At 56.3% G+C, this 25,917-nt stretch overlaps 1 protein-coding gene across 1 annotated transcript in view; it reads right to left on the reverse strand.

Annotated features, from left to right (window-relative positions):
• Nucleotides 1-227: 227 nt before the first annotated feature.
• Nucleotides 228-25,917, reverse strand: part of MNT (MAX network transcriptional repressor) — a 41,630-nt gene continuing 15,940 nt past the window's right edge. Inside the window, exons 3-6 of the mRNA XM_075440351.1 lie at nucleotides 24,633-24,674; nucleotides 23,793-23,904; nucleotides 5,075-5,267; nucleotides 228-3,475 (exon numbers count right to left, since the gene is read on the reverse strand). Coding sequence (XP_075296466.1) covers nucleotides 2,760-3,475; nucleotides 5,075-5,267; nucleotides 23,793-23,904; nucleotides 24,633-24,674 — 1,063 coding nt within the window. The 3' untranslated portion in view covers nucleotides 228-2,759. The remainder of the gene's footprint in view (nucleotides 3,476-5,074; nucleotides 5,268-23,792; nucleotides 23,905-24,632; nucleotides 24,675-25,917) is intronic.

A 25,917-nucleotide genomic window follows, 5' to 3' on the forward strand; every position in this document is an offset into this window, starting at 1 on the left:
TCGCCTGCGTCGCACGGAGCATCTCCATCCCCCGCGCTTCTTTCTGTGGAAAGCGGAGCAGCCGCCTGCCGGGGTCCCTGTCAGCGGGGTCCGGGCGGGCGCAGAGCCGGCAGCGTGGACAGCCCGCCGGCACGCCGAACCGCCCGCGGGAGACGCAGGGCCAGGGCGCGCGGGCTGGCCCCGCAGCGCCCGCCGCGCAGCACACGGGGGACAGGGGGGCTCTCGGCCATCGCTGGGGTGCTGAGCCCCGCTGCCCAAGCCGGGCTTCTCCCCCTTCAGTAAGCTCAGCCACTCTGGACTGCCAAGGAGGCTTCTTGCCTCGACCTTGTTACTCTGTGAGTTGGAACAGCAAAGCAAGGCAGAAAGATGCTTCCCCCCCCTCCGAACGCCACTGCAGAAGGCGAAGCCATGCGGTTCCTCCCAAGAAGGGAGGTGACCCTGTTGCAAATACTCAGTTTTCAAAAGTTTCTAACGAGGAGCAACTGTCCTGATACCGAACGCCAATCTCCGAAATGCCGGCGCACAAACCGCACGGTCCCTGGGCGAGCGCGTGCAGGAGACGAGCGAGCCCGGGGGACTCTGCACCCCCCAGAGCCAGTCGGGCGCCGGGAGCGAGCACAACCAACCTCTAACTGTGGTTTAAGGATGAGGAATCCTTGAGGAATTCTCCACTCTGCTGCGCTAGCAACATGGGCAAGGGCTTCCTGCACTCAAGGACACAAGGGAAAAAAAAAAAAGCGCGTTAACTACCGAGCAACCCAGGGCTTCACACGTTACAGACTTCGCGCAATTCTCAGCCACGTCTGCTCAGAAGGCACAAACTCTCTGCTGGCAGCAGCTACTCCTGCCTCCAGCACAGCTTCAGCCACAGCACAGACAGTATGGGACGGGCAGGTTTCCTGGATCAGACCCCTGCCACCGCTTCTGGCAGCCCACGACCAGGCCGAAGTCCTGCCGGAGGGAGCGGGCAGCGTGGGCAGACCACGGACCACGCTCTCCTGTGGGAGATCTCGACCCAGAACGCGGCGCCCAGCGAGGGCAGACGGCTCAGCCCCACCGCACCTCGTCCTCCGACCGGGTGGCTCCTCCTCGGCGTCCCCGGCCAGGCACCCACAGACACCGTCCTCCGCCCTGCCCCACGCAAAACCTCCGCCGGCTGCGCAGCGACCTCCCCAGCGCCAAGGCCTGCGGGGTTTTGTCCTTAGAGGCAGGGGAAGATGGAAAAGCGATCATTAACAGCAGTGCTACACGCAAAACGGTGCGCGGACCACAATGTTCAGTCAGCAACGAGCACATCCCCAGCAGCCCCCCGCGCAGGCACCCACGGAGCCAGCACCCCTCCCGGCGCGACGCCGGGCGCCGAGCTCAGCGAGGTCCGAGCCACCCGCCGCAGCGCGGAGCCGGAGGGGCCCTTGGGGCGAGGGGCTGCTCTCCGGCGCACGGCTCACTGGCGGCTGCAAGACACAAGCTACATGCACGGATCTCCTGGAGCACGCCTCACCCTGCACAAGACCGGGTTCTTTGCAACCCCTGTGCCCCCCGGACGCCACACCGCCGGCTCTTCGGCAGACGCCGCACCGCGTTTATCCCCTTGCCACTCCACCGACTGCCACGCTAAGCCGCGGTCAGCTCAGGAATAACCCAACGCAGAAAATCGACCCACGCGAAATCCACGGCGCTTCTGCTGGTCTCCTCGTCCCAGGTTCCGCTCTGCCAGGCCAGAGGAACACTGCAAGGGGCCAGCCGCAAGGACCTGCCTCCACGACACAAAACCGAACCCCAGGCCCCTGGGGGCTTGCGACTGGCAGGAGGAACGCCGAGGGGGGGGTGCCACGCACAGAGAGCTGCAAAACCAAGGACTGCACCAGCAAAACCAAGCCAAAAGAAAACCAGTCCCCCCCAGACACCCATCCAAACAAAACGTTGTCAACCATTCAAACAATAAAAAACATTAATTTTTTGACATGGCTATAAAAATCAAGTCATTTATAAAACTGCAACAAATGAAGTCTGGTTGTGTATTCTTTTTCCTTTTATTAGACAGGACAGAGAATTTCCTTAAAATGCCATAACAAGTCACAGTGATTTTAGATGGTTCTTTGAAATGTCAGATATTGACCGGAAATACCTTTAACGTGGTTTACCTTTTTTTTTTTTTTGTCACTGTATATGTACCCTGGTCCACCAAACCATCTATCTTAAAGTTTCTTTGTTTAGAGAGGACACTCTGTCTTCTTCCTCCAAAAATGAATTTTGTCTAATAATCCTGCAAAATAATCAACCTTACAAAAGGCCTTCTTCAAATGTTATATTTATATATATATGTATATACATATATATACACACACATACACACATATATATAAATATAGACTTCTATGATTTTTTTTCCCATTCTACGCAGTGTCTCAATAAAGAGATCAGCAATTTTCATTCTACAAAGAAGCAACACATAAAAGGGGAAAATTAAAGTCTTAAGAACATCATATCCATATTTCACCGATTACACATAAAAGGAAAAAAAATCACCATGAACAACTGTCTTTGAAGTTTTCTCAGATTAGCAAAATTCAAGTGCAGAGCGGCCCCGTCTCTCGCCGCCAGCGGCAGGCTGGTTACTGGGCGGCTGAGGACAGCCCAGCCCGGCGCCCCGCCGCGCGGCTCCTTCTGCACTCCCCTCCCGCGGAGTCGGACGTGGTTGGAATGTATGGAGTTTAGGAAAGGCTCCCAACAGAGACCTCGCCGTCGGACGATCCCCGCTAGGCCAGCTTCAGTGTGCTCACTGGGAACGACGGCATGGTCACCATAGTCACCGGATTTAGGACCGTCTGCCCAACCAGCTGCGGGTGATGGACAACTTGGGTTCCTACAGCAGGCTTGGCCATCACCGCTGGCTGGCCAAGGTTTGTGGTTCCGTTCACTTGCTGGTGCGAGATCGTGTGAGCGATGTGGCTCACCACGGGCTGGCTGACGGCCACGGGCTGGGGGTAGATGGGCAGCTGCTGGCCGAGGTGGGCCATGTGGTTGATGGTGGCTGGGTGCACAGTGATGTGGCCGATGGGCTGAGCAGCAGTGGTGAGTTGCACAGGGCTGGACGTGGAAGGTGCAATGTGAGCAATGTGCTTGGTCTGTGGACCCTGAATCACGTGGTTGACAGTCTGAATGACCGAAGCGTGGGTCGTGGCGGTGTGGGCAATAACAGTCGATTGCACGGTCGAAGCCGCCACGATGTGAGTCTGTGCGGGGACGATCGCCGGCGGCTGGACCAGCGCTTGTGTCTGGATGGGAGGCTGTGCGTGGGCTGGGGGCTGTTTCTGCTGGATGCTCAGGTGCTGAGGCAGAACTGCCGGGTGGTGGGAAGCAGCGTTCGAAGGGACGGCTTTCAGGAGCTCCGGGTGCTGGCGCTGGGTTAGTTTTGGTAATGAGTTCACTGGCCTGTCATCTTCCATGTCTTCATCCATGTTGTCTTCACCCTCTGGATAAAAAGAAAGGAAGAAACTCCCATAAAACAAGAAAGCAGAGCACGAACTGGGCTAACCTGGCTCCCTAGAAGACAGCACAGGCCGAAGAGACAACAGCAGGAGGAGTCACTGAGCTACAGGTGGGCAGCACGGCACAGCGTGGCACGGCACGGCACAGCGTGGCACGGCACGGCACGGCAGGCTCCACTGAGCCCCAGTGGGGTGGATCACCCCTCTCCTCCCTGCCTGCAGGCCAAGGACCCGGAGCCAGGCAGGTCAGAGTAGCTCGACGCCCCAGCTAGCGAGGGGTGCTCGCAAAAGGCCCGGAGGTCTCGCTCGGCGGGCAAGGGATGCAAGGCGAGCAGAGCTGTCCAGAGAGCACCCGGGCTGCGCTCCGTCTGGGCTGGAGACGGCTCCTCCCAGGAGAGGAAGGGGTGTCCTTCCCTGTGCCTTGCTCCACCGATGGGTACCACCCATGGAGAAACATGCCAGCAGGCTCCTCGTCTGGCTCTGGAAAAGGGACTCTTGTCCAGTCCACGAACTAACGAAGCAATGCAGGGACATGGTGACCCTGTGGAGATCAGGAAGAAGAGCAGGGCACCCTGCACTGCCTGCTCTAAAGCCAGCCATGCAGCAGAGATTAAAAATCTCAGAAGATACAGAAGCAGCAGGAAAACCAGGGAAGACGCTTCCCTTTTGCGAGCTCTGTGGTTAGCAGCAGCTTGAGGTGACCATTTTCAGCAGAAGCCAGCTGGAGAGGCGAGCGGCTGACGCTCCTACTGACACAGCGTTCCTGCTCTCAACCTCCATCAGCCTACACCTGGAGCCCGTGTGCACGTTCGAAGGTGACGAGCCCGATACAAGCCTGAATGAACCAGAAAACTCAGGTTTTCCCTGCCTGGAACCCGCTGTATCGTCTGCCTGGAGTGCCAAGGGGAAATGCTGTCGCGGTTTGAAGGAACTGCTGCAAATAGCTACGGGCAGCTCCAGCCTCCCCACCTCTGGATAGCAAAGCACTGTGCGTCCACGGGCTGCCTACTCTTCCTGCTGCCGATCGCTGGGACGGAGAAAAGCATGCACTCTGTCTCACAAAGCCTTCTGACTGGGAACAACACGCCAGGTATTCGTTAGTATTATTTCATCTTCACTGTGAATCCTTTCCACACAACGTGAAGGCTCACTAAGTTGTTCAAATGCTCTGGTGACCCTTGGTGGACCGATTCCTTCTTCTCTACGCGGCTGAGCACCTTCCCACATCCATGCACAAATCCGTCGGGATGCTCGTACACCACTCGGCTCGAACGAGCAGGGACGCGTAGTGATGCAAGAGGAAAACCAAGTTCTGAAAGCTCCATGTGAGGTATCAGCAGACCGAATGCGCAGACCTGCACTTTGTATCTACCCAACGGTGATGCACGACTTTCAGTTCACTTTACACAAGCAGCAGCGAATTAGTAGGCCAACAGCAATGATTACAAAACACTTCAAAACTTTTTACTTTATTCTGAACGCAAAGAAACCTTCCTGGTGCTAAATGCAGATCCCCACCACCACTACACAACTGTGTCAGTGACATGCAGTGACAGCTACAAGAAGAGAAAACTCATGGGTACCTGATGCTGTCGAGGTAGATGCCTGGTCGTCCTCCGGCTGAACTGTCTGTCGAATAATTCTGTCGATCTCCAAGATGTCCATCCACTGGCTCAGCTCGTTCTTCAGTTCCGCCAGTCGCTGCTGGGTAGCAATCTTCTCTCTTGCCAGCCGCTCCATCTCATGTTCGTATTCTTTTTCCTTCCTCTTTAAAGTCTGAAGAGAGAGGGAAAAAAACGAAATGTAAGGAGAACAAAGACAAGTATCATCTACACTAACCTGGTCACTCACAAGTTCATAGCGCGGGGTTGTTTATTACCAGTCATGCCGGTGCCCAAGGTGTTCAGATATAGTTCTGCCTTTCAATTTCAGGACGAAAGGAAAGGATGAGCGCTGGCCATGAAAACCTCCGGGGTTACTTTGGCCAACCGCTTTCTGCCTTCTGAAGGAGAACGGATGAGCCTCCAAAACTGAAATGCTTACCCACGTCAGGCGTGAGTCCCTGCAACTCCAGGGGTGAGTTTAAAGCCTAGAGCTCCTCCGGAAAAGCTGTGCGGCTTTCTCTCTGAAAAAAAGTACTCCTGCTACTCTGCAGGCAGCAAATGAAACCTTCTTCCTGCCTTCTTCCTCCTTCACTCTAACCTCGCTGCCAACACTGAGAAACTAAGAAGCAATGACTATGACTCACACCTATAACGTGCCCCTCCCAGCACCGCACCTCCGCCCTGCTGACTTCCTCAGCTGACCGCAGACGCCGACGGCACGCGCGTGCCAACGCAGGCAGGCGTGAGCCTCTGAGGGGCAGCGACAAACGACTCGGGGGTGCAGAGCGCCTGTGGACGATGACGCAGACTGTCCCAGGGCCCACAGGGGTATCTGTCGGAGGTGCAGCAACGTGAACCCGGACTCTCTGTTCACTCCTCTCTTCTGTTTCAGTCCAAGGGAGCTCCTTGTTGCACTTCAACATCAGTTTAGAGCGACAGGCGTCACTCGGTTCCCAACACCAGCCTCACTTCACCTGCCTTATGGAACATCTGAAGCGGACCGGGGCTTCTTCCAGACCGGAGAGAAGGTGCAAAGGGAGAGACATGGCCGCAGTTCCTCCTGATCCCAGGCAGGAGGACACGAGCCCACCGACAGCTAGCCACTCGGAGAGCGGGGCCATGGAGAAGGTTCTACCTGCACCTATTCCCACGCATCCCCAGGGAGCGGACGCGTCGACACAGGGAGCAGTGCTGCTGCACAGCAGTGGGCTGCTGGCCCGCAGCTTGAGAGAGGTGGAGGAAACCCCACATCCTTGCACCAAGACAGAAATCTTGTGCAGAAGAGACAAGGTGTGTAGGAAGAGATGGCATCTTTTACCAAACCAACGGACCGTAGCTGGGGAAAAGACAGGCTCCAGGCACACAGGGCCAAGTAGGTCTACACAAAATCACAGTGCGCTTCCGTAACTGGCGCATAAACCATGGAGAGAGGGGGAACTTTTACACGGTCAGAAGGAAAAGCACAAGTACTAATTAGCTTCTGAACACCGCACACCACACCGACAGCTCCTGACCTAGAAGAGATGGCACAGAGCCGACAACACCCTGCAACACGGGGGAAATCCTGGAGTCACCTGCGAGGGAACGGCCTACGCTCTCCTCTTGTGCCAATACCCACTCAGCGCTGGAAATCCGAAATGTTCCTTGGCAGGGAAGGGAAGAGATGCTGCGTCAGTCAGCACAGGACACAGAAATGCCAAACACTACCCAGTACTATCAATGGGAAATAGAAACCACATAGATCTGATAGGGATCAATTACTGAGAAGCGCAGCAGAAAAACAATAGCTGGTCTCCACAAAAGGTACCATTTCATGAGATTCGAAGCCAGCAGTGTAGCACAGTGTAACAAGATAGAGAACCTGTCCCCCAGCCCAGGTCAGCACTGACTCCAAGCATAAAAGAGACAACAGCAGTGAAATCTCCAAAGCCACGTGTAGCCTGTCCATTTTCTGAAGTGCAGTTTCGCCACGGGGAATCTCGATCACACACGCTCTTCTGAAAATACCAGCGACACAGAGCCTGCACGGACGCTCTTTTTCACTCACTGCTGGCAAGCATGGAATTTAAAAGCAAACCTTACAGAGTGACAGAGGACCGGACTCCTGATCTTCTGAATACGTGGTCTTTATTTCTCTCTCAAGTTCTCCAGGACAACCACAATCAGCACCTGACCTCATGCGTTTCGGCGGTTCTGCCGGTCTTTTATCTCAAAAGTTAGCCAGGAATAACTCCAAAGCCTGTTCAGCCAGGCCTGAATGCAGCCCAAGCCAACACACTGATTAGGGTACCTCCTGCAGCCTTCTTGTAGAAAAGTAAAATGAAAACAAAGCAAAGCAAAAATGGGTACCTTTGTCCTGATAACAACAGAAAAAGGAAGTATTTTTAGAATGGCCAAACAACGCGTATTAGCAGGGCACCATCATTCCAGACGCGTAAATGGAGACAATTCCTCTCCCCAAGGCTTACGCCTTGCCCCCGGCCCAGCCAGCGCCGACTTCCACTCCGGAGCCGCACGCACGGCGAAGCCAAAATCCACGCGCTGGCTGCAAGCTCTCTTACCCTACTGCGGGCGGCCAACGCTTTCTGCCTGACCCAGCGAGCACAGCGGTGCTGCACGTGTGCTCTGCCTCCCTGGCAGCCAAAGGGAGCGGTGGGACACGGAGGGGCGGAGGGGAAGGCCAAGGCAACGAGCAAGGTGCTGGCTGCCGTGCTCCGGTTCAGGTATGTGTGAACTCGTCGAATGTCTTCCCCCTCCCCATCTAATCTGGAAAGAAGCAAGCAGGAGAAAGCCCGAGACTCAAACTGCTGCGTACAAACGTGAGCCCAGCCCCTCTCCGCAGCCTTTCTCCCCAAGCACGTTCTCCACGCAGTTACTCCCAGGGCACGGTAACGCAGGGCTGGCAGACAGCACCACGGCTTTCCAGGAAGAGCCAGCAAGGAATCCACGCAGCCTCGGCACCCATGTCGCGCACAGCACAAGCACAGTCGAGCAGATTTGGCTTCCTTCCCTGCCGCGAGAGAAGACTCCCAGCACCAAGGGAAAGCGTGACCACGAGGTACGGGCAGGGTGGCTGGTAATTAATTAAACTTTTAATTACTGAAAAGGCAGGCAAGCCCTTAGCAAGCACCAGGACGAGCTCCCAGCGAGCGGAGCCAGGGAGCTCGCCCTGTCGCTCTCCGGGTGCTCCACTCCTCCAGCACTGGCTTCGGGATGCGGAGCTGCTCCGAGGCCGGCCCACGGGCTCTGCCTCGCCCCGCGCTGCGAGCGGGCTCGACGGGGTGCCAGCACGCTCCTCCCGGGGCTCCCGCAACCGGCGTGCTCGCAGGCTGGGTGCTCTCTGAGGCGTGCTGTGGGGTGGCTGGAGGAGAGATGGGCTGCAGTCTCTGCTGGCACCTGTGATCTTTCAGAAACTATTCTGGGATGCAAGGCACTGTGGCTCGCTTGGTGAAGACGGATCTCCCGGCTGAGCTGCTACCCAGCCTAACAACGAGCTCTGTGTGATCAGCTGGAGCCTTCCTCCCTCTCCAGCAGCTGCTCTGTGTGGGCATCATCCTCACAGGGTGCAGCCCCCCGCCCGGCTCTGCCCCGCGCTCGAAGGCGAGCCTGGAGCAGGAACGGACCCGACCCCACGCCGCCGGCCCCCGTGCAGCAGCGCGCACCCATCTCCCGCAGGACCCTGCCGAGAGGGGACAGGCAGCAGGGACCCCTTCACCTTTGTACTTCTTCCCGCCGGTGGCCGGTGTGCAGAGGACGGGGGCACATCTCCTGCGCCCTGCCCGACCAGCACCACCGGCAGCCCCGGGGACAGCCCACCGCCCCGCATCTGCCCGTCGGCAGGTTACGGTCTGCAAACCATCCCGTGCACCTCAGGGGCCGTTTCCCACCTGCCAGAACAAAGTCCACAGCGACAGCCAAACCTTCACCATGCTGACTCTGCTTGCCTACCTGCTCCCAAACAGAAAGCAGCTTTCGAGACATGCGCTGCTCTCCAGTGCATTTTCTCTAGGAATTTCTTACAACAGCAGCAGTATCACAACGGATCCCACAGGACACAAAAAGAGAAGTCACAGCAGTTTTAAAATCAGAAGCAACCACAGTCCTTCCCCCAAACGCACACCGCTGCCTACGCAGAGCAGCAGCACACAGACGGGATCCCGCCGGCAGCTGCCTGGTGCAGACGGCTTTGCTTCACCTGGTTCACGCAGACCGATCCCGCTTCTTCGTGTCGTGGTGGAGAAGTCACTGAGGTTATCTGCACTCCCACCTGCCCCTCAGAGCAGCGAGGAGCCATCGGCAGCGGGAGCAGGCAGAGCACAGCCACCCGCAGCTTTGGGTTCCTGTTGGGCACACAGCACCCGGGGAGCCTTGCCCTGAGCACCACCCATGTGTGCCAAAGCAGGCAGCACGACCTCCGCAAGCGCCGCGACGCACACCGCCCCGGGACGGCTCCTTTCCGAGCAGCTAACTCCAGCACAGACCCTTCTCCTCGTGTTTGTGCAGTGATAACGGTAGGATTTCTTTTCTTAATGTTAAGAAATTGGAAGCCTTGGTTGCCCAAGCAACTTCTGCTCCGCAGTGTAAGGAAGCTATTGTGAGAATCACAACTTTAAAACTGATTTATTTTTTACTTCCAAGCACTTCACAACATTCCACAAGAGCATCACTCGGAAGAGCCAGTAAACCCTGACCCTGCTGTGGGGGAAGCTGATCTAGCCCAGGGAGAAACCATGGATTTCTTCATTTTCATCTGAATCCATCCATGGCTTTTTGATGTTGAAAACGAGTTGACCACGTCACTCCAAACATTCACCGTTCTCACAGCTTAACTCCTAGCCACACGTGAAACAGGGAGCTGAGGCCAAATCAAGTGCGCAGTCACCATCTGCTGCAGGGACCCGTGCCCCTGGAAGATACGCACAACGTCCTGTGAAGCACAAGAGTGGTCCCCTCCCCCAGAGAACACGCCTGACTTCGAAGCTGAGAGCAGGTCCTTGGCTCTGCCATGCCCGCAGAGGAGCTGGGACGCGGCTCTGCCCAGCGCAGCGGCCACCCCGCGCCGGTGGGAACGGCGGCCACGAAACGAGGGCTGCGCGCAGAGTCCCCTCATCTGTTATTCAAACAGCAGCGACCAAACTGAAATCCACACGTGGGTGTGCTTTCCCTCCCCGTGAGGATCTGCTTTCCTCCTCTACACGTCGCTGTCAGCTCACGGCAGCCTTTACGCACGCGGATTACCAAAGCACGACCAGCACAACCGCAGCGACCGCCGACACCCGACGCAGTACGAGTCCCCACGTCTGGCTCCTTTGTGCCCGCTCCTCCCGCTGTTTGGGAGCTGCTGCTTGGCCCCCATGTGCAGCCCCCTCGCCATTATTTGATAAACAAACCAGAAACAAACTACTGTTGTCGCTACGCAGCAACAGTCATTTGTCACTGTAAAGAATTTTCCATTTTATAGCTGGCTGTAATTAAATTGCTTATTCTTATGTCAAGATTGAAAATAATGCCCCCAACGCTTTCTCTGCGCTTGCCTCACGAAAAATGCCAGCCCCGTAGTCGGCACCAGTGAGATTTAAAAGGTCTTATTAAAAAGCTCCCCTTATAAACATCACACTAGCAATTTAAAAACACACTTTCAATTATATGCTTTTCCAAAAGCGTATTTCAGCTGTTGTGTTCTACTGCATGGCGTTCACTGATTAAAAATTCCTCATCAATGAGCAATCATGAAAGCGATTTGCCATTTTGAGCCAGATTCTTTAACTCTTTGCCAGTGCGACTGCAGCCGCTGCAGCAAAGCAGGAGCTGCCGGGCCAGGGAGCTCCCCGAGCAGCAGCCCCAGCTGCAGACCTCCGGCGATTCAGCACAACCCGACCCAGCCCGCCAGGCTTTCCACCGCCCTGCAGAGTTTTGATTCCTATTTATCATGGAAAAAAAGCTGTATCCTAAGAAAAGGATCTATTCCTTGCAGGGACTGGCACGGTGCAACGGATCTGCAGCACGAGCAGTCGCCAGCCCGTCCCCACAGATGCTGCCGGCAGCACCAGGCGCAGGCAGCGGGATGCGAGGGACCGCAGCCCCCCGGCAGCCCGAGCCCCGAGACTGCTGGCAGAGCCGCCGGACCCCCCTGCGGGACTCTGGGGCTCTGCATTAGCTGCACCAGTGTGGGCATTCCCACTCTGAACGGTGCTGAATCTTCTACGAAGGTCTTCAGCGGTGACGAGCAGTTTGTTCAAAGCCCCAGCGTCTCGAGAAATCGCTGGCCCCAGCTCAGTCCAATGCGCTGTGACGCAGCAGAGCCCACGCAGCCGGGAACCCAGGCGGGTTCCCCCCACGGCGTCAGGCCGGTGTCCCCAGCCTCCGCAGCGAGCTCCGGGGGCGGCTGCCTGCGCCGGCAAAGGTGACGGCACGCACCGGCGCCTGCCTGCAAAGGACCCGCTCCTGCACCCGGGACCCCCGGACCCGAGCCCCTGCCGAGGGGCCCCTCAGTCTGCAGAGAGCAGCACCGGGCAGGATCAGGCCCTCAGCACAGGTAACAGCGGTACCTCTCCTTCTGCCGGCGTGAAACCCCAGCTGGTTGCCACGGGAACCAAAGCCACGGTTTCCATGGGAACTGCTTCATTCGGCTGGCTCTTGGAGATGAAATCCCGCAGCGGCGCCGGATGCGCGAGCCTGGTTCCACTGATGGAACAGACAGGTCACAGCACAGCAGCAGCACCGCGGCGACGGACGCTGCGGCCGCGCCGCTCGGCCAGGGCAGAGGCAGCCCCGCGCACGCCACCGGCTGCCATCGCCCGCGTGCAGCTGCGCCCAGCCGGCCGGTTCTGCGGCAGCCTCCACACAGGCCTCCCGCAGAGCCTTCGCTCCGTACGGGAGCACGGCCTCGCCTTCCCCCACGGGCTCGACCCGGAGCGCCGAGGTGTTAACGCACCGTGCTCGGCACCGGGGAACGCGGGGAGGGGTCCTGCGGGGACCCGCGCTCCGTGGGTTTGGGGAAGCGACAGCTCGTGTGCTGAGCGACGGGGGGAGCAGAACAGGGACTTGAGGCTGCCGCTCTCCGTGCACTGATTGCAGGCTCCTGAGCTCTCCAAGCCAACACTTGACGCGAGCACCAAAACCAAACGTGGAAGGTGAGACAGAGACCGTCCCACGCTCACCGCAGCTCTGACCTGCAGCACCCTGCCGCAGGCCACCCGACCCCAGGCAGGGCTGCTGCCCAGCAGACCCCTCGGAGGAGACGCGGTGTTCCGCAGCGCGGCGTGACGCCCCGGGCGCAGCTCTGCCCGCAGCCCGCGCAGACCCCGCAGGTCGCTCGCCAGCGGCCTCGTGACCCGGCCGTTCCGCGGCTCTGACCCCGGGACAAGGCAGGCAGCCAAGGCGCGCGGCTGGGCTCCGGGAGGTGACGTCACCCTCACACGCACGCAGCCAGCGCGGTGACTCCAGGAAACGAGCCCGTCGCTGGCTGCAGAGGCTGCACCAGCTGCTCTGCCAGTACAGGAGCAGCGCGCTGGGCAGGGGCTTGTCCCCGCCGCGGCTGGCGCAGCCACCGCCGCTCAGTCCAGTCGCGAGGGAAGAGCTGGATGTCTAGACAGAAACACCTCACAGAACAGATCTGCCTGGAGGAGAGAAATCATGGGAAAATGAGAACATGCATTGTTATTTATGTTTATCATTTGCACACTGTTAGCACTTACGAGTCCTGATTAGAAATTACTTTGGGCCATAATCGCTGGAACAAAAATAGAGCTGAAACAGAGCCATTCACACGGGCCCTGCAGACCAAGAGGACCCAGCCTCCTGAAGCACTGCGCTCAGGACAAGGTACAAACAGCTACGAGGGCAGAGGGCAGGAAGAATCCAAACCAGGAAGACAAAGAATAAATTCAGAAGAAAAAAAAAACCCCAAACAAACAAACAAAGCAGCAAATGACTGGAAAACACAGTACAAACACAAACCAGGGGAAGGCACAGCCATGCCCAGGGCCATCACCAAAACCATGCTGGCTTAGCATGACCTGGTTTATTCCTTGACATGACTCTCCAGGTTAAGAGAAATCCAATGTTAAAAAAACTGAAGCATTATTTGCAATGACTAGGTGTTAAGTTTGGTCCTGTGTTTCGGTTTTCCTATTTTTCTTTTTTTAAATAGTCTGTCATTCACGAAATAAGCAAGACATTTTTAATGACACTAATGGATTCTGGACGCCCAAAAGACCCCAGAATACTGTGGCTTTGTTATTCGGAAAACTGTCCCTAACAAATGATTTTCATTTGTTTGGTGTGGGAAATACGTCTCTGGTGTAACTGTAACAATTTTCTGCAAGGAAAAATAAAGTGTGCTGAATTTCAAGGAGCAATGATGATTACTAACGACACAGCTGCTGGACAGGGGACTCCTGCGAGCCTCTCCCGAGCCCCCGTGACGATGTGCAGACAGCAGTTCTGGAGGGCAACAAGCAGCTACGCTGCAGAGCCACAGCCAGAGCTCTTACCGCCAGGCACGAGCGGGGGATTAATGTGGAGACACGTTATCGCTGCATCTACTCGCTGCAGCATTCCGGTGTTTTTCTTGGAGGCATCTCACAGCAGCCGCTGTGGGAGGCAAAGCAGAGTTTTGGATGGGTTCTGGGTTCGGTGCTCCCTTTGTTCGAATTCCTGCAAGTTTGGCTCAGCCAACGGGCGAGACGCACCAGCGAGCCGCGCATCCGAACAGGAACGCTGCCCGGGCTGGGGCGGCTGCCCCGGGGAGCAGCTGGGCGAGGGCCTGTCCTGGGAGAGGAGCACACCTCCAGAACACAGCCTGGGCAGGCGATGGAGGTCCCAAGGACCACGCGCCCAACAGAACCACCCTCCCTGCAGAGGAAGACCACCACCCCACTGCACGTCACCGCGCGGCTGAGGTCCTGCTGACTCAGAGAAGGATGCCATCGTCCCACACCACCCCTCTGCCCTGCATCCCCACCCTCGTAAGGAGGTCAGTGCCAGCTGCTGACATCCCAACGCCTCCACCCACGGCCCACAGAGCAGATCTGGGTCACCAGAGGGTTCCTCTCGACCCACGCTCCTCATGGCTATGGCCACGGCGGCAGCGGGAGGATGCAAAACCCAGTTAAACACCAAGCGACTCCAGCACTGGCGCGAGGCTGCGAATCAAAGCCAAGCACCCAAGCGAAGATCTCTGCCTCCGCGCTGAGGGGGTCAGGGCCGCGAGCGCCAGCTGGGACAGCACCCGCGGTGCCCACCGTGCCCACACACCACCAGCACTCGGACTCCCCACCGATGCCGGGAAGGTGGTCCCAAGGCTGCAGCCCCTCTGCACGGCACCGCACGCCCCATGGCGCTGAGAGACTGCCCGGAGCAGGTCAACCCCCACGAAATTCTCCGTGAAGCAACGGGGAGGTGCCAGCTGCTGGGGCCGGTGGGCTCTGGATCTCGACACACGCCACTCCAGAAGGGCAGAACGCAGCAAGAATCGCCCCCTGCTCTCTGCAAACCCACCCAGCCTGCGCGACGTTAACATCACCGCAGAACGTCTGCAGCATGAAATCCATCTTCTTTTAGCGATGCTTTCCACTCAAAGACCTCAGGCTTTTGGGGAAGAAGAGCAAAATAAAAGTGGTCCTTTCTAACGCTGCAGGAAAATGCACAACTGCTCTCAGGGAGCCAGTTCCTGTTTTCCCAAAATACCAACACAGTGAACAGTCAGGTACCTGCCCGGCAGACGGCACCCGGCTCACCCCTACTCTGCACAGGGCAACAGGTCACCTGCCATCTACCTTCCTCTTTCCACTGGAGTCACAATTTTCCAAGACATAAATCTCCTCACGTGCTGTCTCAAGCTGCCCCGAGCAGCCTCGTTGTTCCGATGAAGTTGTATCTGGGCAGGGCAGCACCACCAGTCCCCAGCCGACGCGCTCGCTGGCAGACCACGGGCTGTGTTTTCTCCTAGGGGAGCTGTCCTGGCTGTCCCCGAAGGAACAGTGCGTCACCACGAGGGACTTCAATAACCAGTGCGAGTTCCACTGTGAAAGGGACATTCTCAACCTAAACTTGATCTAGTATTTTGACTCATAATGACATAAAAGATGAGTAAGACACCTAGAAGAAAAATAAATTAGGAAAAAAATCCCACATTTTTTCTGGTGTGTTTATTTTCTGTGCTTGTGAACACCCTGCGCAGGAGCAGCGTCACTGCTTCACCCGGTCCCCAGCTGCCCATGCCGGCACGGGGCTGTCCCACAGCAACAGTGAAGGGAAAGGGACAAAAAGCGAGGCACAGCGGCACACAGCGCGGGGTTCGGACACAGCCCCAAGAACTGGCAGGGCAAGCCCAAGGCAGGATCAGGGTCACTATCAACTTTTGATCAGTAACAACTGTGACAGGGAGCCTTCTAAAAATCGGACTCCTCTAGCCACATCCTCCAAAGCACATTTTCTTAGTATTTCTATCACATCAGAGTAGCACCGACACGGCAAGAGGACACGAAGCTGACGCCAACCTCCTGATGCTGTACGAGACAGCTCCAAAGCCCCCCTCGCTGACCATTTTGCCACCTCTGGGCCGCACAGCTCTGCGCAAGACGGGCTGAACGCCGCTGGGCTGCGGCACACACAGCCACTGTCGCCTTCTTGCCATCATTTGTTCGCTATTTTAGTCGGTCAGTAACTGCTCCAGTGTAATTTTGGACTATCGACACACACCTTGCTACCGCTAACGAGAACAGGGACCCAAACCACCCTGCTGGCGTGGCCACGGGGCACTGCCAGGCTCCCAGGGAAGAGCAAAAATCCAACTCAAACCCAGCAGTCGTGATGTCAGGGGGGTTTCTGATTGTTTGTGGGCTTTACTGTGTTTGGAAGGAAGGTGACTTCTGCCACACCACACACCAGAAAGCCCGTGCAGCCCCGCCGCGCTGCCCACCGCTCCGTCACGCCACGCGCTCTCGCCTCCCGGGCTGCCCTCTGACAGCGGCTACAGCCAGCCCGAGCCACGGCCCCGAGCAGCCCGCAGCACAGCGTCGCCGCGACGCCGCGCTCGGGCTGCTTTGGCTGGTACAACCTCCAGTGCTTCCTTAACTGCTACCGAAGTGACAGCCGTATGATAGATGTAGATTCTCTAACAATTAAATAAGTACATGCAAGACTCATAATTCTGTTTACCCTTTCCAAACCCTTGTGTATGAGTCACAAGTGAGACACTGTTAAAAAAAAAAATCAGCATCCCTCTTGGCAAAGGTTAAGAGACAGCTTCCACTCCCCCAGCAACGCTCAGACATGGGGCACTTCTAAACACTCTCTTGCACTCCCCATTCCGCGGCCACTCCCGCAAACGAAACCCCGCTGCCGGCTCTCCGGACGGAGCCTGCCCTCAGGGAGATGGTGCTGCGGCTGGGGAGGGACAGCAGAGGACCCGATGTCGGCAGAGGACCCGATGTCGACCATCGGCCCACACCAGTTCTGGCGGATGTGCCAGCTTGAGTACCAAACTCTCCGATTCAGGAAGGGAATCCCACATTTCTTCTGCTCAATGACCACGCAAACTACCCAACGGGGAAATGACGTCAGCGCTGCTGCGTGCTCGGCGCAGCCCAGGCTGCGTGCTGGGAGCTATCGAGACTTGCCTGGAGCGGGCGGTCTGTCTGCCTGGCTCGGGCTGGCACGCCGAGCGCCAAGGGCCTGGCAGCTCTCGGAGCACCCCTCCGCCTCTCAGGCCGAGCACCCCATCTCCCGCGTCGATGTGCCCCGATGTCGTGCCTCTGAAGCTGACGTCAACCCCTCAGTGACTCCATCAAGGGCAGGAACCAGACCCTGCACTTGCTGTGCACGAACAGCTCCCACCGACTCCAGCGGAAGATCAGCCCCGCGTCCTAATTCTTGCCCATTTCGCATTTTTAAGCAGGTTCCAACTTGCTTTGCTAAACCTCATTTTTTAAAGGTCTTCTTTCTCTTCTCTTTCTGAAATCTACAGATGACACCACGTTCCATGACCACAGCCTATTGCTGCTGGTACCCTTTATTATTAGCAAGGAAATACAGGCTAATTAGACAAGATGGAATCAATTGCTCAGGTCAGGCAAACACCACGAAGCAGCACTGCTCGGCAGGCGAGTGCCGTTCACAGGAGGAGGCACTGCGAGGACTCACGGACCCGGTTCTTACTAGGCGAGATTTACAGAGGACCAGTATCTTCACCTGGCAGCTGGCATAGGCTAAAAAAGTCACAGCTACACTTTGCCAGGTGGGGAACTTCACCGGCCTCAGCACAGCCTGGCTTGTGCATTTTGATCAATAATCCAGCCACCGCAGTCCCGGAATGTAAACGAGCTCTGTTCTTTATACAGGATCGAATGCAAACATCAGACACGCGGGGTTTCTGTCTGCGGCACAGCACCTCCCGGCATCGGGAACCGGCACGTGTGCAGTGTCCTCCTCTACCACCCAACACCCAAACCCTAACTTCAGCATTGCCGCGGGGCCTCAGAAATCCACCAGTCTTGGTCTGATCCTCTACACTAGACAGGGAGGAATTATTGTGTTCAGGCACTGATAAAGCAACCAGTAAATAAAAACACACCCAAAGAAGAAGAGATGCTCTGGTTATTAACGGGAAAATGGAACAAATGTGAAAACAGTATCTGACCTGTTCACGTGCCCGCGAGACCAGCTCAGAACGGACTGCACACAGGATTTTTCACATGCACTGCTTAGGCACCCCTGGACAGTACTTTGCACACATTCTGCCCCTGAGGGAGTCGATTCTGTTGTTTATTGCTGGCACAGATAAGAAACTGCACGACTTTTGGGTGCACAGCGTGTTCCTTCAGGCAGTCTGAACAGCCAAGAGGCGGCCAGGTGAGGATAGGCTATTTGAACATCTCACACAAACAATTAGCGCTCCTGACGAGCACAGGTAAGTCCGGTCACAAGGGATTTCTCCTCCTGGCAGGAAGTCAGGAGTCGGCTCTGTAATTTATTGTTTCTCTTGCCCAGCGTCCTGCGCTCCCGGCTCAGTCGGGCGGCCGCCGGGAACACCCCGCGGGGGCCGCAGAGGCGGCAGCAGGGCTCACGCCGCGCACCGCGGCGACAGGAGGAAGCAGGCACACGGGAAGGCAAAACGCCCGACGCGCTCGTGCAGAGCCACGGAGCCAGCCTCCTGCCTCGCAGTGCAACGACCGATGGCGACGCGTCCCCTGCGCAGGATCACGGTCTTCGTTTATGCAGGGACAGGGTCCGTTCTCCGCCTGGGTAATCGCTTCTCCCCCACCGCCCACCTCACACGCACACCCACGGGCTGAGTCTGCTGAACTACTGGTTTTCTTTCCATCCGACAACGACCTGAGACCTATGAACTTCTGTCCTTGCTCCAACTTCAGTCTAAAGCAGCTACATATGACAAAGGCAAACAACATCGAGCGGGCAGCGGTGACCTAGCCAGCAGGTCGGCTGAGGCCACAGCCCGGCCACGTGACGAGGAAGCCGGCGTTTGGAATCAGCTGAGGAAATTAGGCACGCTGCCCTCAAAATGAACAATGCAGGAACTGAAGTGGGAATCTAAAGAGATGTCACTTCCCTGGAGTCCAGCACACCTCCATGGTTTTTTAGCACTAGCATTTTTTTTTAGCTCCTGAGAGAGGCACCAGACCACCGAAACTGCGAGGTGCTGGTTCCGCTCACTGCGAGGAGCCGGGAGGGAGCTGCAGCCCAGCGCCTGCCCCAGCCCTGGAAGGGGAAGATTTCCAGCATGAAGATGGAGACGACTTTACTTCGGCAAAATACTTCTCTGGCGGCTGGTGTCCAGTCCAAGGGACAGCAAGCGCCCTGCAGCCCGTTCACACGCGCAGTCTCGTGACTTTTAACTGGCTTTGCCACTCGTTTATACACTGCTCTAAGCGCAGACACTTAGAGAAGTGCAGAAAAATCCAAAGCTTGGTTTGCGACAGGCGATTCCTGGGAAGACTACAGGCGTGGCCCGAGAGCCAAGCCTTGCTCCAGCCCCCGCCGGGTCAGCGGGACGTGGGGTACAACGTCAACCCCAGCTCCAGGGGCAGAAGGAAACTCTGCCCCTCCTGCCCCCTCCCGAGGCCGGGAAGGATCTGTAACACCACCCATCTGGCGTAAGCTCATCACCGCCGTTCTCCATCTCCAAGACTACAAGCATCAAGGAGGACTGGTAAATGACTTTCTATGAATTTGTAAGCAAACAGATTTCTCAGAGCAAAGACTCCTCTGTAGGACCAAGGCCCAACATCTATCACCACAGAACAGCCCCCAGCACTTCGGCGAGCATCTAAGCAGCACACAGTTTGGATCACAGCGGTGCCCTGCTTCGCAGACTTCACAGAAGTCTCTTGCAGGCCCTGGGCAGCTCAGCTTTGCCCAATGTTTTGTAACCACACTGATATTCAGTCAGCATTTGACTGTGGTTATAGTGGGGAAACCAGCAAACAAGCAGGACTGGCAGCGCGATCTGCACCCTGCCCGGCTGCGGCTGTGCTGCTCCCGCGCTGCCGCATTTCGGCTGTCCCGATGTCACCCGGCGAGCCCACCGCCTGCTCGTCACCTTACCCTAAACGTGAAGAGAAAATAACCCCGAAACGGGAAGGGCTTCAGGTACCGCGGTGACAGGCACAGCTTGAGGACACAGCAGAGAAAACAGCCCTGCGGAGTGGCACCCGTTACCTTCCACCCAGGACGATCACAACGTGTCCCCGGGGCAAGGCAGCCTTCGAAGAGAAGCAAATCGCAACACCCAGCTGCACCCACGTCCTGCCTACGAGCTGCCCGGCGTCTCCTGCACAGAGCTCCGCTCCTCGCCACGCCAGCAGCGCCTTCGCCAGCACCGGCACCGTGCGGTGCAGCTCCCTCTCGCCAGCACCAGCACCGGCACCAGCGCGGTGCAGCTCCCTCTCGCCGGCACCAGCACCGGCGCAGCGCGGTGCAGCTCCCTCTCGCCAGCACCAGCACCGGCACCAGCGCAGTGCAGCTCCCTCTCGCCAGCACCAGCACCGGCACCAGCGCGGTGCAGCTCCATCTCGCCGGTACCGGCACCACGCGGTGCAGCTCCCTCTCACCGGCACCGGCACCAGCGCGGTGCAGCTCCCTCTCGCCAGCACCAACACCGGCACCAGCGCGGTGCAGCTCCCTCTCACCGGCACCGGCACCAGCGCGGTGCAGCTCCCTCTCACCGGCACCGGCGCAGCGCGGTGCAGCTCCCTCTCACCAGCACTGGTTCCCACTCCTGGCGTGGCTCTCTGGCGAGACGACGGGCTTGTCCTGCCTGCTGTCTGCCGGGGATGCCGCTTCGGCAGTGGGTGCTGCCTGCCGCAGCCGAGGGGACGGGGCTCGGCTCTCCCAGAGCAAACTGCGTTTTCTTCCCACTGCTTGTTTTTCCACGTCACTTCGTGCATCTTGGAAACTTTCCAGAGGCTTCCAGCGCTTTCACTCGTGTTTTGCAGGGAGGGAAGAGAAGAACGACGGACGAGGTGGCCACGTAACGCGCTTCGTCACAGGCTCTGCCGCGCGGGACCGGAGCCCACCCCGCTGCCGTGACCCGCAGGGACAGCTCCCTCAGCCCAGCACAGCACAACAGCCTACACCGCCCAGAACCGAATCACCATTTAAAAGGATTATTAACTTCCAGCTGCATTCAGCCTAATTTCCTTTGTGCAACAGTGTGTTTAATTGCAGAGATTCTAATTTACTGTTGCAGAGCACAAGCCCAACTCTAAGCATAAATTAAAATGACAGCTCCATGGGAAGTTTGGAATTTAACTTTCTGACTTATCTGATTTGATGCAGATACAAATATTTAAATCCAGCCAAGGCAACAAACAGCCTGTTTCTAAGAAGTTCCAGCTGGAATGAGGAAAAAGAACTTTGCAGGAAGAGAGGCTGCAACAATTAGTGGATTAGCGCGGCGTCACGCTCCTCGCGGGCACAGACCGTCAGCTAAGCAGAGCTTCAGGGCCAGCACGCGGCACTGCTCCTCTGCAAGACTCCTCTGGGTTTGGTTTTTTGTGGTTTTCCCTCCTTTGGTGAACAAGTACTTTGCTACACTGAGAAGAGGAGTCGATTTTAAAATCTCTGTACAATTCCCCTGTTCTCTTTGCAAGGAGGGAGGTAAGCACCACGCCTGTCGAGGGAAACGCACCGAGTCTGGGGGGAGATTCGCTGCCAAGAAGGCAACGCTTCGTTTATTCTTTCTTGTAATCACGACCCACGCTGCGCCCAGGCCGGGATTCGCCTCGCCCTGCCCGAGCTGCGAAGAGGGGTCCGCAGCCCCAGGGCAGCGGCGAGAGCACCCGCAGGCGGCTCATCCCCTCCCACCCTGACGCACCTTACTTCTGTTGAGGCAGAGTGAAGCTACACTCAAACCGAATTTAAAAAAAAAAAATAATTTTTAATTTTGCACTCTGATAATTCCCACCAGATTTCTAAAAATGCGTTTTCTCAGGCAAATAAACAGAGTGCTCAAACTTGTAGCGTAACCGCGTCCCACCCACACCCAGCCCCTTCCTGCGAGGGGGAAGCTGGGGAGACAACACTGCGCCAGGAGAGTTCCCCTTCTCCGCAGGGAGACCGGTGGGAGAGGTGGGGGGCTGCTCCCCGCAGCCAGCCCGGAGGGGACGCGGGCCGGCAGGGAGCTCCCGAGCCGCCGGCACGGCCGCGGTTCCTCCCGCCAGCCGCACGCCCGCGGAGCACGGCGGCAGCACCGCCGGCAAGCCGGGGCCGCGCAGGTACAGCCACCGACGGTGCGACGGAGCCCGGCACCAGGACGCGAACACTGCGACGTCAACCCGCAGAGCTTCTGCATTTTCCCTTCACTGAGCGGTTAAACGCTCTGCAACCACACCAGGCCGAGACCCCCCGGGCCGTGGGCACACAGAGCGGCGCGGGCACGGCGGGGCAGTCAGGTTGACGGAGCAGACCCCGGCCACCGCGATTCCCAGAACGGGTCCTCGTGGGGAAACGCACCTCAGAGGCGGCACTGAAAGACGTCTTCAGTGGCAGAAGCTTCAAGGAAACAAAACGCAGCTCTGCATCTGCGAATACCTTCCGGACCACCCTAAAAGCAGTTTACACTTCCTAAGATGACGTGACAGGAGTTTAATTCTCCGCGATTTATGGAGATCTTGGGACACTCGCTTGCAGGTAGCACCAAACCGCACCGCGCCTAAGCCTCCAAGCACTTCACAACGGATCCAGAGAAGAGGGAGACGAAGAATCGGCCATTCCCACCGTCATCCTCAGAGAGGATTTCCAGCCATCTTCCACAGGCGCAGACTGAGAACGCTGCTCACGGATCGGTCTGCACCTGCATCAATATTCACAGCACAGAAACGGCTCCGTTCGCGGCACCCTGACTCCGGACTCGGCTCCCGAGCGCGAGAGCGGGTGACGGGATCACTCCATCTCCCGCGCTGCCAGCGGAAGCTCGCTTCTGCCGACAGCAGCCGGCCTGAAATCCAGCGAAAGGCTCGGGTCTTTTCTACGCCCACCACGCTGCCACACAACCACATCTCCAAAACCGACCTTCTCAAGCAACATAGATTTTTTTTTTCCCTTTTCTTTGCCATCCTCCGGTGGCCGAGTGCCATCAGAATTTGCCCCAACCAAAGGCTCTGCAAGGGAGGTCACCGGTGGAGACTAACGAGAAAGGCTGAGCTGGTCTAATTACTGACTCTCCAAAGTAAAGTGGATGCAAGCAGCCAGCACCCAGCACTTCTGAACATAGGAATGAAACGGTATTTGAGAGGGCCCGAGGAAAATGGGAAGAAAGCAAGGAAAAAAGATGACGCTTTACTGTGGAAAAGCCCACTGTGAACCGTCCTCAGCACCCTTTATTCCAGCCCAAACAGATGAGGTCTAAAGGCTCTCTTTACGTGCACTACAAATTTAGCAACTCTTCCATTTTCCAGATGAATTTTAATTGCATTACATGCTATTGATTTCACAGTCACAGAGGACATCTCTCAATTTCTTCTGTGCTACCATTAACCACTTCTACTAATTTTAAAGACAGAAAACATGCTGGTTAAGAACAAATCAACGCACAAAGTTGACAAAGCGGTGTGAAACGTGAGGTAAACAAGCAGACACTAATCCTCCCTTCACCCAACCTACAAACACCACAAGTGAACGTTACCTTTACCTCCCCGGCTCAGCGTGGTACCCCATCCGCCCACAGCTTCACGCTGCAAGCCCAAATGCCAGTCTTTCCCTGCCTCCGAGCAGACGACCTGTACTTCCATCTCCACCTCACCACAGCTCTGAGACACTCAGAGCCCTCACGGCAGTCTGTCTGTTTTGGTTATGCAGACAGAAAACCTCCCCAAAACAGAGGGATTAAAATTCACCGTGGACCAAAAGGGAGCAGCCTGTTTCTACAGCCGGCAGGTCCCTCTTCAGGCTCCTCTGAGTTATCTGAACTATCTGCCCACTGCGTCACCGCTGCTGGTTAGCTAGGACCTTCCAGAGTAAGGACTGCATGAAGCAAGCATTCCTAGAAGACCCAAATCCTCTAGGAATCTAATGCTTATACCTGACCATGCTCACACAGGAGGAAAAGGAGGAATGGGAGTTTTTCTCTCCCCTTTTTCCTTTGCACTACAGGAAAAAGATAAGTAACTCGGTTTAGGCAAAGTTAGCACCGTTCTCTGGTTTCAGCCGGCAGCAACGCGAGCGCCGCACGTACCTGGATGTATCGCAAGGCACTCCTTAGGATGCTGAGGTTTGAGGTCTTCTTGTCGTCCACGTTGGGGATGTTGCGTTTTAACGTCTCAAAGCATTCTTTCAAATGCGCACGTCTAAAGAAAGCACAGGTGGTTGGTCAGCTGGTGGGAGCACACACCAGAAATCAATTTAGCAGAGGGCTAGAGCTTAATTTGGGCCTTCATCCAGCAAAGCACTCGCACATGTGCATAGCAGAGACCAGACTACCTGCACGCTTACAGCTGAGCCAGCCCGGGCCAGCAGAAAGACTACGGGGTTGGGTGCCTGGATTCCAGACCCAGCTTCGTTCGGAAACCACCGTGCCATCTTCAGTGAAATCCCTCATCTCCCCGTGCTGTTGCTTCCACTTTCACCGTATTTCCGATTTAGCTGGTGAGACTGGTGAGAGTTTTGGATCAGGAACTGGTCTTTATTCTGCATTCACGCTGTAGACTGGCCCCTGACCCTGGCTGGTTTCTTACTTCAAATCAAAAGAGAAGTTACACCGTTATGCACGTGGGGATTTACTTTGCGGGATCAGGGCTTTTCAGGGTTATTGTAACGCAATTGTGCAGTTAAGTAAAATACACTGGGAAGCAAGAGATGCAGAACTGAGCTGTAAGAAACCAAAGCAATATTGCAAGATTCATCAAAAGGTCACTAAGAATTTTGTTCAGGTTATTTGTTAAAAAACAAACAAACAAACAAAAAAAGCCAAGCCAAATAAATATTGACAGACCATAAGCCAAAAAAAAAAAAAAAAAGAAAAAAAAAAAGAAGGGGAATTACAATTAAAAAATCAAACCCCTGGCTTTCTACGCACCTGTTCTTCTCCAATTTATTATGTACTTCCCTGGTCCCAACCCTGTAACCCAAACAGAACAAAGATAAACTCAGTGTCAGGTTGCAAACTACCGCCATTCCACCTGCGCCCCAGCAGCGTCCGTGTCTCCAGGCTACGCAGGTAAGCACCAACAAGCACGGTGTGCCGGCATCGCTGGTTTGGTATCAGTGCTGTATATGTTTCCACCTATACTGTGCCAGGATCAAATCCATACTTCACATGCGTATTAGATGGGATAAGCATTACGCACGCACTGCACACATGATACAAACAGTACCACGTGTGTGTGTACACACAGACACGGCCGCTGTCAACACAGGGAAAGACACGAAGGACGAACTGCACGTATTTATACGGTACCAGATCGCCCAGATTCTGCCCCATTTCTGATCCGCGCCTGCACTCCAGCGGGGTAAGCTCTATGCAGTTTCAAATTAAAATGTATGGGACTTGGCAGACATACTTCAAACCGCTTTAGTTTTTCACTGTGCCTGAAATAACACAGCTGAGCATAAATATGGAGTGAAGTAATCCAGGAATCCTCCAGCCACTGCTAACGGAGGAACCAGCGCGAGCTTCTGGGTTTTGGGGTTTTGGTCTGTCCCCACCCTCCGAATCAGAGGAATACTTTCAGGAAGAGGCAAACAAATTCACGTTATCTTAGTTTGTCAGCTACAGTGGTGATAAAGTACATTAGTAGACACGTGGAGATTTCAGGTATCTCCCACACACTCTGCAAAGTAATTATTTACCTTTGGCTGAAAATACACGGACACTGAGGGGAGTATTTCAGGAGGTACGCTAATATTCAATAAATATTCAGGTATTTAAAAACAAATAATTGACAGCCTTTTCCCATGAAACACTCACAGGCTGAAAAAGACATCTTTTCTGTGCTTGTGTCTAGAGGGGTAATTCCGGGGAGACACGGAGCGTGCACCTTGGGACAACCCACCCCAGCGCATTTCAGGACACCCCTGCAGCTCGCTCAGCGTCAGACAGGTATTTTCCCTGTCTGCCTCTGCCAAGAGCCCCAGCAATCCTGCACGGTGAAACGCTCCGCTCCCGGCCCCGAGGCACGGCGATGCCGCAGCCTGCGACGGGCGACAGCCCTCCCAGCGCCCCGGGAGCAAGGCTCGGTGTGACGGCCCCAGGGCAGCATGCTGGGCGGGCACAGCTCCCCGCAGCCGCCGCTGGTACCCACGGGCCACCAGAAAGCCCCTCCACACCCCTCCGAACCCACGCAGCAGCGTCAGTGACACGT

This window comes from Opisthocomus hoazin, chromosome 20 (assembly GCF_030867145.1).
Source record: "Opisthocomus hoazin isolate bOpiHoa1 chromosome 20, bOpiHoa1.hap1, whole genome shotgun sequence".
Lineage (NCBI taxonomy): Eukaryota > Metazoa > Chordata > Aves > Opisthocomiformes > Opisthocomidae > Opisthocomus > Opisthocomus hoazin.